This window comes from Gouania willdenowi, chromosome 13 (assembly GCF_900634775.1).
Source record: "Gouania willdenowi chromosome 13, fGouWil2.1, whole genome shotgun sequence".
NCBI lineage: Eukaryota > Metazoa > Chordata > Actinopteri > Blenniiformes > Gobiesocidae > Gouania > Gouania willdenowi.
In genome coordinates, this window is record NC_041056.1 from 14,730,028 (window position 1) to 14,740,250 (window position 10,223).

General features: G+C 40.6%; 1 protein-coding gene across 2 annotated transcripts; it reads left to right on the forward strand.

The window, feature by feature from the left end:
• Positions 1–689: 689 nt before the first annotated feature.
• On the forward strand, positions 690–9,921 carry actmap (actin maturation protease). 2 transcript variants are annotated; one of them, XM_028465758.1, is made up of 7 exons: positions 690–930; positions 1,922–2,119; positions 5,432–5,500; positions 5,681–5,805; positions 6,991–7,120; positions 7,248–7,318; positions 8,709–9,921. In XM_028465758.1, the coding sequence occupies exons 2-7, from the start codon at positions 1,938–1,940 to the stop codon at positions 9,071–9,073; spliced, it is 942 nt and encodes a 313-aa protein (XP_028321559.1). In that variant the 5' UTR covers positions 690–930; positions 1,922–1,937; the 3' UTR covers positions 9,074–9,921. The 2 variants fall into 2 exon arrangements, with proteins under 2 accessions (XP_028321559.1, XP_028321560.1); XM_028465759.1 differs by lacking the exon at positions 690–930 and having other exon boundaries at positions 1,957–2,121.
• Positions 9,922–10,223: the final 302 nt, after the last annotated feature.

A 10,223-nucleotide genomic window follows, 5' to 3' on the forward strand; every position in this document is an offset into this window, starting at 1 on the left:
AGGATGTCTCTAATTCCTGACCACACATGGAAAAAAAAATGTCCATGTCGATTCTGATTTGTTACAAAGGTAACATTAGCTTTTAGCTTCTGTCTTTTTTTTTCATGTTTTCAATTTATTCTAAAAAAAAAAGAAATTGACCCATTTCACACTTTCTTTTTTTTTTTTTAAAGCATGTAATTTTTTTTTTATTACAGCAGGAAGAAATTAACTTTAATATTTATCCGCTACAGTGTAGTGATTTGTATGGACACCGCGTGGCGCTGTGGTATTGCATTATATTTGTGCCCTGAAGAAGAGCAAGCATACGTCACCATAGAAGGCAAAGGGGTTAGCTGTGTTGCCAGATTGGCTAGAATTTAAAACTTTGTCGGTTTTAAAAAAAAAAATCCATCTTATCCTTAACAGCTACAGATCTATATGGTGTATTGTTTTGTTTGTGATGAATACGTATGAGATTTTTGAAGAGAGCTTGTTATACTGTGGTACTGCTAATGCTCCAGACAAAACGGAAGCTGCTTACGTTATATGTAGTATATGTTTGTTATTACTCAAGTTTTAAAAGTTTTTTTGTCTTCGGTATCTTTCAAAAACATTTAGGGAAATTTGTTTGCCATAACTTTTATTTAGGTGAAATATTTATTTTCTACAGGCGGGAAACCTGTAACCGTGTCTGGCAACGCATCAAGTTAGCAGCTTGCTACTCGTGTTAGAAATTTGCTATGTTAATGTAAGAAATGTTGCATGATAACCGCATTTAATCGTCCATTGTGAACTGTTTTTTCTTCTTCTTGGTTTTATATGATTGTGGCCTTCGTGAGGTCGTCAGTAGTTGTAGAGTCAGTGGCTGTTTTTTTTTTTTTTTTTTTTTTTTTTTACCACCGTGTGTGAACAGGAAAGCCCAGGACTGACACTGACGTCTGTATAAAGGTAATATGTGGTTTGATAATTTTTTTTAACGTTTTTACGATTAAAATGCATAACATAATTTCAAATAGACTTAATGGAAGACATTTTACCTTTTTTTGGGGATGCGTCTTCATATCTGAGCTCACAGGTGAAAGTTCAGGGTTTCAAATTAAACTCAGAACTTTTACTGATATTTTATGACACACGTGGACTTTAAGAGAGATGTTTAATCCAAACCACTGCTTATATCATCAGGTCAAATGTCTCTACACAAAACTTCTAACTAGATGTTTTTCAACCTTGGGATCGTGACCCCATGTGAAATGTCTAAGAATTGGTTTTAAAAAAAAAAAAAAGTCACACGAAAATCAGACCGTGGATATGGATATGTAAAACGCATCCATAGAATGTCACGCGATGTATACACAGCGCCCCTCATTGGCCAGTGTGGGTCACGTGATGGGTGCACCATGTGACTTTATTTTTAGCTACCCCGCGAACCCTTTTAATTTAACCCTAACCCAGGAAATACCCTAAAATGTTTTTTTTGTTGGATACGTATTTTTAAAGGTGGAATTTGTCATGTTATGTTAAGATTAAAACATGTATATGTAAACAAAAAAAAAAAAGTGTGATTCAAACCCACATTAACGGAAGAAAGAATCCTTGAGTGGGGCGCCTTAGACCACCCCGCCATCCTGACGCGGTGAAAACACAGGCACATTACGCTTACGTAGAAAAGGTCTGGAAACGTAACTCCTAACACTTTCTTAAAATTATATTTTTATTTAGTTAAAAAATATTCAGCAACTGACTGTCAGATGGAACATCAAAATAAACCATAATCGAAAACCAGTTTACAATCGAAACAAGACTTCAATAGTCCAAATGGAATTGAGAAAGACTGATTACTACTAATGCTTTAAAGAAGAATCAGTAGAACTAAAGAAGCAGATAAAGGAGCATCTTTCCTGTGTTTGTAGCAGAATAACTGCTTCTATTTGTTCTACAGGTAGGGCCCAGATAAGATGCCTCTGGAGTCTTCATTATCACCCTCACCTCCTCCTCCTCCTCCACCTGCCCCTCCTCCTCTTGCCCCTCCTCTCTTGCCACCAAAGAAGAAGTTTTATCAGACCGTGGCCTTCAGCAGAAGTCCAGTGGAAGGAAACAACACAGAGGCTCTTCTGCTACTTCGTCAAAGAGAAACCAGGTGTGACGTAATAAATCTATATTCCAAAACACAGGATGAGATGTTAAAATCCTTTTTGTCCGAGCACGTACAAAAGTTGATGAAAGGGCTCGACCCAGGGAGCAGGACACCCCCTCCACAGGGCAAGCAAGGGCCTAGGACGCATCAACAGTAGTGTTCCGCCGGATTATAGGGTGTTTCGGCCATTCACTATACACCCTCCCCAGAGGCGGCCAGCCACAGGGTGATCAGACCATAGCTTGCGTCCCAGGCCCACGCACGGTCAAGCCAAGCCTGAGCTGACCACATACCCCCGACCTGCTATTTGGGGGCCCAAGAGGTATCGTTCCTCTTCAGCCAGAGCCACTGGCTGCTTCTCTCTGCTGACTCCAATGCATCTTTGATGGCTGTTCGCTCGCTATGGTCCCTGACTCCCAGGTCTCTAAGTAGTTTGGTGGTAGATGTTGCCACAAACCTCCCGCATCCAACCTCCACGAGGTGGACTTCTGTATTCCAGCCGCAATGTTGTGCTTCTGCAGCTAATTCAGCATAGCGCAGGTGTTTTTGCTCATATGCCTCATCTATGGATTCCTCCCAGAGTACGGTGAGCTTGATGATGTAAACCTTCTTTCGGGAGCGGGAACAGAGCACCAGATCAGGTGGTGATCTCTGGAGGAAACACCAGTTGTTGGCCAATATCCACCAGCATTGCCCAGTCACGTGCTAAGCACTGCTGGCCTCTCTCTGATGGTGCAGAGCTGCTTCTTGTTGCTTTAGCCCCTTCACAGACAAAGGCAGTTGTCCATGGGGGTTGGATATTAGTGGTTATAGGGAGTTGATGGCAGATCTTTGTCCCCCAGGGCAGCCGCAAGACTCTTTAGAACGTGTTGTGTACCGTTCTTGGGTGAGATTGGCCTTACACCATGTTAGAATGTGCCGGAGGGAGGTTGGCCTGGAGCAAAGGGTACAAGCTGGGTCTTCCCCAAACCACTGATGTAGATGGCTGGTGTTGGAAAGACGTCATAAGTAGCCCTGATGGTAAAGCGCAGACTCTGGACTTCAATGGCCCACACCTCTCTCCAGCTGAGCCTCCTCCTCTCCACATCGTCCCACATCTCCACATCGTCCCCTCCCTGTTTGCCAGGGACAGTGGACACGCCTTGGCCCACCTTACAGCCTCCTCCTGACGGCGTACTTTTTCCACCACTACATTCAAAGTTACACTTTTCTCTTCAATACTGTGGGTTTATTCTGCTGCTTCGTATCTAGACGTGAATCTTGAATTTATCCTTCAACTTCATCCTGTCAGATGTTATTTGAAGATGCACCAATGGGTCGTTAAAATTTGGACTTGCATTTTTCATTTCCAGTCATGGTCGATTGTGGGGGTTGGGATTTTAACACATGCATTATGTTTTTTTTTTTGAAGGTGTTGGTAAACTAGCATGTTTAGAGCTAGCAAGACCTCCTCTAAGCTCCACCCACTAGGTGTTGAACGACTACATAATTTTAAAGGTTGACTATGTGCATACAATTATTATTTTTTTTAACATTGCAAGTTTATGTGCATACTTGTCGACGTCAACTAGTCGATGACGTCACCAAGAGCCGTAGCCGAGTGCCGGTGTTGTGCCAAAATCTGTGACTGCACGTAAGGACAGTTCCAACCCCTGTGGCTTCTCGGCGGACATTTACTCCCCCTTAAACACGTTTGTAATTCTTCTCCGGTCTGCATTTTCTTCACCCATTGGAGCGTCATGTTTAAGGGGGAGTAAATATCTCCTTAATAGCGACGAAGAGGTTTAGCACTCTTCTTCTCTACCGTTCAGGAGCCGCAGCGGTCACAGATGTTTTTGGGTCACAGACGGTGGCACAACACCGGCTTTGGTGGCACAACAGCAGTCTGAGTTTGAGGAGAAATGCTTGATGTTGTGCTGCCTTGCTGTGCAGGGGTACTAGGACCCTCGTTTGCTGTGTTGCACCACCATCTTGGGCAAAAGTCAGGTACTGCGACGAGTCGACGTCACGTAGACAGTCGCGAGACAACGCTAAAGTCGACTAGTCTGTTCAACCCCTGCTACCCACTCCAAAACCACGCCCCCACAAACATCTGATATAAAAATAACAAATGCCCCCAATCAAAACAAATACTGAGCTGTCCAATAAAAAGACAGAAACCTCTGCATCACTTTTCAGGCCCTTCAGAATAGATGCTCATTTGTGCTCAATAATGAAGGCGTCTGATTGGTTCTTTCCATTCGGACCGAATGGCAGGGATTGGTCAGAATTTTTACAGGATAACAGCTGCTACAGAACTCTGATTACTTTCAGGATAGAAGAACCATTTCACCCAGAATAACAAAAAGTGTTTCTAATCAGGATTGCGGACTCCACCTTTGAATCTGTTTAATTTTAACATAATACATTTTCATGTATAGCTAATACTTGTGTAAGTGTGCTCCAAAACGCCAGCACTAACTCCCTGCAGACACAAGGAGGAAGAGTAGTTAATCACTGCACTGCAGCTGTGATCAATTACTAATCAGAGTCATTCCCTGAACCGTTCTCCCCCGTCTCTCCCTCTTGCTGAGCACACGCACACACACACGCACACACCTGTAGCCACAGCTGTCTTGGATAAGAAAAGATAAGATAGTACTTAACGAGTCCCACAGCAGGGAAATTTAGTTATTACAGCAGCAATAAGTATGAAAAAATGAAAGAGAAAGAGCTTGTATTACACGTGAATTTAAAAATAAATCAACTAAAACATTTTCCAGCTGCGTTTTTCAACCTTGGGGTCGTGACTCCATGTGAGATCGCGTGGAATTAAAATGGGGTCTTCTGAAATGTCTGTAAATTCATAAAAAGAAATAATTAAAATAATGTTTTTGTTTTATTAATATTTAAATATTATTCTTTAGCACACACAATCTCAAAGTATTCTATACTTTACTAGTGGTAAAGTGGGTCGTTCGATAACCGAAGGGTTGGGAGTTCGAATCCTGCTCTGAGTCATGGCACTTTACCCACATTGCCTTGTACGAATGGGTATGAGTTGTGCATGAATGTCGGTGGTGGTCAGAGGGGACGTAGGCGTGAAATGGCTGCCACGCTTCTGTCAGAATGCTCCTGGGCAGCTGTGGCTACATTGTAGCTTACCACCACCGGTATGATTGATGTGAGTGACTGGGTTTTAATGACTAATGGTTTCTGTAACGCGCTTTGAGTCTCCTTGAAAAAAATATAAATATACTATAATTATGTACGGTACCAAAATAAAGAAGTAAGTGCTGCTTTGTTTACTTTACGGAGTTCCTTTTTGTGCTTCAGTTTTAGAAAAGATCTGCACTGGATCCTGACGAACACATATGTTCCGTCTCTGATCCAGGATGGGCCACAGTAAGTCAATCCCTTTATTCTTTAGTTCAGTATCACTCTGAGCTACATTTAGCTGCTCACTGATGCCCCAGTTATTATACACATCCCAGTCTGTGCTACTCGACTGACCCAAATACTTTAGTATTGTAGCCGTCAGAATGACACCCAGCCCCAGGGCGTGATTGTGTCTTATTGTTTCAGGTGCGGTCTGGTGGCTTTGTGGATGGCGGCTCATCTTTGTCAGCCGCCGCTGACTGTTGCCATGGAGGCGATAGTTCAGACGGCACTGGGCCGTGGATACACAGCTCAGGGTGAAATGTTCTCAGGTAAAAGAAAAACTCAAAGAAGGAGAACATTTAAAGCTGCTTAAGATCTTCTTTTTTTTATCAGATAAAGACAATGACCCTTATTTATCAACCATTGGTATGTTCATGTTCAGATCTGAGCGTACGACGTGCGTTTGACCAAATTCACGCAAGCTTCGGTATCATTTGTGACGTGATCGTACGCGACAATCAGATCTCACGTCTGGTCGCGGTCGCCAGCCTGTCTAGTCTAAATGTAAAGAATTGTCTTGATCAGATAGCAGGGATTTACACTTTTAGGCTGTGGATGAGGAACCTTCCATTTAAACCATCATTTGCTGTTATTGAGAAGTTAATTCAACCCTCAGCCTGAGTCTGTTCCAATACAGAAACGCTGTTCACTCTGACCTCTCTTAAATTCCAGTTTTCAAACAACCAAAAAGCACATGTTGGTTTTTCTTCACCTCAGCTGTGCAGTGGTTTCAAAACAAACTTTCAACCTTTGACATCTTACATTGAGTAAATGATCTTTGATTTATTGATCTATGGTCTCTACACTGTCTATATCTGATTAAAAAAAAGATAAGCCTGAGCAGATCACTTGGTAGATCATTTACGTCATTTTCCCCGCTTTCCTCACATTCCATCACTAATTCCCTGACAAAAGCTGAGTAATAAATGAAGCAAGGCTTTCGTCCATCTTGACAGTTTCCCAACAATAATAGTCATGAAAATAGATCAACCTTATTTCATATTAACTCCTGCTTTATTTGTCTTTATCCTCACATAAGCCTAACCTATAAGAAATAACTTTTTATGTACAAGTTTAATATTGTTTAGTATATGCAGATAGATTGTTTGCTTGTTAAAAAAAACCCCCACAAAACACACATAGGAAGACCTTAAGAAAATTAATTACACTTTAAATCGCAATATTGAGGAAATAAAATTATTTTCCAAAATTATTCAACCTTATGTCGCAGAAAGTAATGGTAGCAGACCGTAGTTTAAAATGTGAGATGTATACAATACATGTTCATATTTATTATTGTTATAATTATACTGTTTCTGGTTTATTTTTGTTATTTTCACACCATCCACCAAGTAAAATTCCTTGTATTGTTTTGGCAATAATAAAACTAATTCTGATGTATTGCACAGTGGTTAGTTCATATGGTTTACTTGTGTTGTTTTTGTGTGTGTTAGCGGAGCACATGGCCCTGCTAGCAGAGGAGCTGTGTGGCTGCAGGGCTGAGCTTCTCACAGGAGGAATGACGGGGAAAAACACTGCTGCTATTGTCTCTCATCTGTGGGGCCGACAGCCCGTTCTCATCCCGTATCCTGGATCACACACAACGATACCCTCGTCTGATGATTTTTTTTTTTTTTTTAAATTTCCTGCTACTCGTGCCACTGAGGTTTATTCCAAGGGAAGTTAGAAAATTCCTTGACAGTTTGTGCAGCTACGACATGGATCACAACCTGGAGCCGTGCCAGCGCAGTGGGAATAAGGCACACTGGGCCGTGGCTTCAGGTGAGATTGTTGTAAATCCATCCTTTTTTCTGCGTATTCTCATCCTGTTCAAGGTTGTGTCTGGTTTTAAACAAAAGGACTTCATGACAAAATTAGGGGTGTCCCAATCTGATATCGGTCCGATATTAGCCTGAAAACGAATATTGGATATCGGATTCAAATTTCCGGATTCTCCGATATTTATATTTTTTTCCCCAATTAATTATTGATTTATTTTATTCAACTGTAGAATACTGCTGATGTTGAAGGTTAAAATGTATGTAACCAATTGGTTTATAATAAATGGGTCAGTTTTTCCCTCATACTGTTGACTGTTGTTCTGTTTGAGTAACATCATATGATCAAGCCTTTTCTAACATTCCACACTACAAAATAAGTAATTATTTTTTTCATTAATGAAAAAAAGAAGGATGTATGATTCATGCTGATATCGGATCGGTATCAGCCGATACGCAAGGCTGAAAGGTCATAAAGGAAATGAAAAAGTTGTATGAATGTTGCCAATTCTTGTTTTAGCGATGTAAGAATTATTAATTCGATTCAGCTTTATTTATGTCGCCCAAATTACAACAAAAGTCACCCCGAAGCGCTATCAAAATATACAATTCGTAAGAAAGAAAAAACAACAACAAATCCACATGAACAAGCTTTAGCGGCAGTGGGAAGAAACAACTCCCTTTTGACAGGAAAAAATGTCCAGCAAAACCAGGTTAATCTATGACAGGGGTGTCAAACTCATTTTAGTTCAGGGGCCAAATACGGACCACTCTGTTCTTTAGTGGGCTGCAGATTTTAGCTGGGGGTAAAAACAGGAATTTTAACATTATTGTGCTCTAGTATCAGTCCCAGCTGGATCTGAACTATAAAAAACAGTGATTTTTAACCATTTTTTTGTGTAATTTAGTGGAATTATTTGTGAGAAATTCCAAGATAAAAAGAAAAAGATTTCTTACCATTAATTGTGATTTTAAAAAAAACGACTGCATTCATGTGATATAAGTACGGGTAAACTTTGAGCCATTCAAAATATTGTGGAGTTTTATTGTATTTGAGATATCTACAACTGAATTATTTGGTAATTTTCACAGTATTTCATGTTTTGTCAATCATTTTTACTGTCTTTTGCGGGCTGAATTGGATGCTTTTAAGGGCCGGATTGGCCCCCAGGCCTCGAGTTTGACACGTGATCTATGGGACAACCTTTATGCAGTTATACCTCATATTGCACAGTTTCCAATTCTGTTCTGTCAATTCTTTATTACACATTAATTTAATCATTGTTGTCTTGATAAAGAAAGCTTGAATCCTGATCCTGATTTTTTAAAACCATTATCAAAACCAATCCTCCTGTAATCAAGTTCATGCCATGAGACCTTTTCTTTTATTCCAGGTGTTCTCCTGGGATTAGATGAAGGAATTATGGGAAATGAGCACACACAGCCAGATCCTACCCTGCCTTGGCTCTGGTTGGCGGCCGACTCCAGCTCAGCTTGTCCTTACAGCGACGGAGCGGTCAGAGATGTTTACATCTTAGCTAAGCAGGGGAAGAGCCTCCGCTACCAGCTGTGGAGTCTGGACAGTGTCGCTCAGAGCAACGGGCAGCTGAGGGCCATGGACCCTCAGAGAGCATGTGACGGGAGCAAATACGTGGTTCCACAGGGGGGGCTGGAGGCCGGGCTGGCTGGACAGGCAGTGCTGCTCCACACAAGGACTCACAATAAGAATGAGGGGGATCTGTTGAATAAAAGGTTCTGACATACGGTGCTTCTCTGTTAAGCAACAGTAGCACATCTTCAAATGTTTCAGTCAGAAGTTTTAGTTTGTAACACTGAATAAACTTAAATGAGGTCAATTAAATCATGTCACTTTTATAAAAAAAAAAAAAAAAAAAAATCACTGTAACCACACATATGTACAGTGGAGAACCTTCTAGTTTATTGTTTTTTCAAAAAGCACGAGTTAATGACGGGTAAGAAAAGCTTTTTTTTTTATCATTTCAAAACTTAAATATTTTTTAAAACATCCCATTAAAGGTGGAGTCTGCAATCCTGCTCAGAAACTCTTTTTGTTATTCTCGGTGAAATGGTCAATAAGGCTGGGTGATATGGACCAAAACTCATATTTATTCTCAAAATAAGTCTTTATATTTTTTTTTAACTCAAAATCTTACCAAAAAGACAATTCTGGGTTAAATTTGATGATGCAGAGATGCCAGAGGGGCACATTTATTAACAAACAGCTGCACTATGTGACACTTTTAGCATTTTGTCCTCTAAGGGACAGCACCTGTGAGTGAGTTCTGTAGTGTGGCTTGTTTAGGGGAAGGTCTGGGTGTATTACTCAGTAATACACCCAACTGTGCTTTTTGTGCTGTAGTGACAAAAGCAGTGGGGAGATTTGTTATTTTGATATCAGATGTGCGTTAAAGCTTGTGGGGGCGTCGTATTGGACGGAGCAATGACGGGAGTGGGAAGAGCTTAGTTGGTCTTGCTCAAATCACGCTTGCTTTCCAACACTGCAGACTGCACCTTTAACTCAGTTTATTGTTTTACGGAAAGTGAACAAGTATCTTATTCCTTTACGCTTTTCTTTAGGCTTTTGTATTAAGTTGTAAATTTCAACCCAAAAGGACCATCAGTGCTGCCGTTCATTCATTAAAAAGCTCATTAAATCTGTTCTCACATTCAGTAAATTGTGACTATAAGCATTTAATGTTGTGATTTGAGTAAAAAAAAAAAAAAGTAAGCCTCTGAAAACGTCCTGTTTATTGTAATTACTGAGTCTCTGGACAAAAGCATGAGTTTCTGAACTCTATCCACCATTTTGTATAATGTGCAGCCTTTACAACAAAACCATTGTTACAAATTCAGTTTCCTTGGTCTTAATGCTTACTCCCAGAATGGGA

What these genes read in the sequence shown, in the direction of transcription:
- actmap (XM_028465758.1), top strand. Translation starts at nt 1,938, where the DNA reads ATGCCTCTGGAGTCTTCATTATCACCCTCACCTCCTCCTCCTCCTCCA. An exon ending in TCAGGGTGAAATGTTCTCAG is followed by an intron (nt 5,806 to 6,990) that starts GTAAAAGAAAAA and finishes TGTGTGTGTTAG; the next exon opens with CGGAGCACATGGCCCTGCTA. An exon ending in CGACAGCCCGTTCTCATCCC is followed by an intron (nt 7,121 to 7,247) that starts GTATCCTGGATC and finishes CAGTTTGTGCAG; the next exon opens with CTACGACATGGATCACAACC.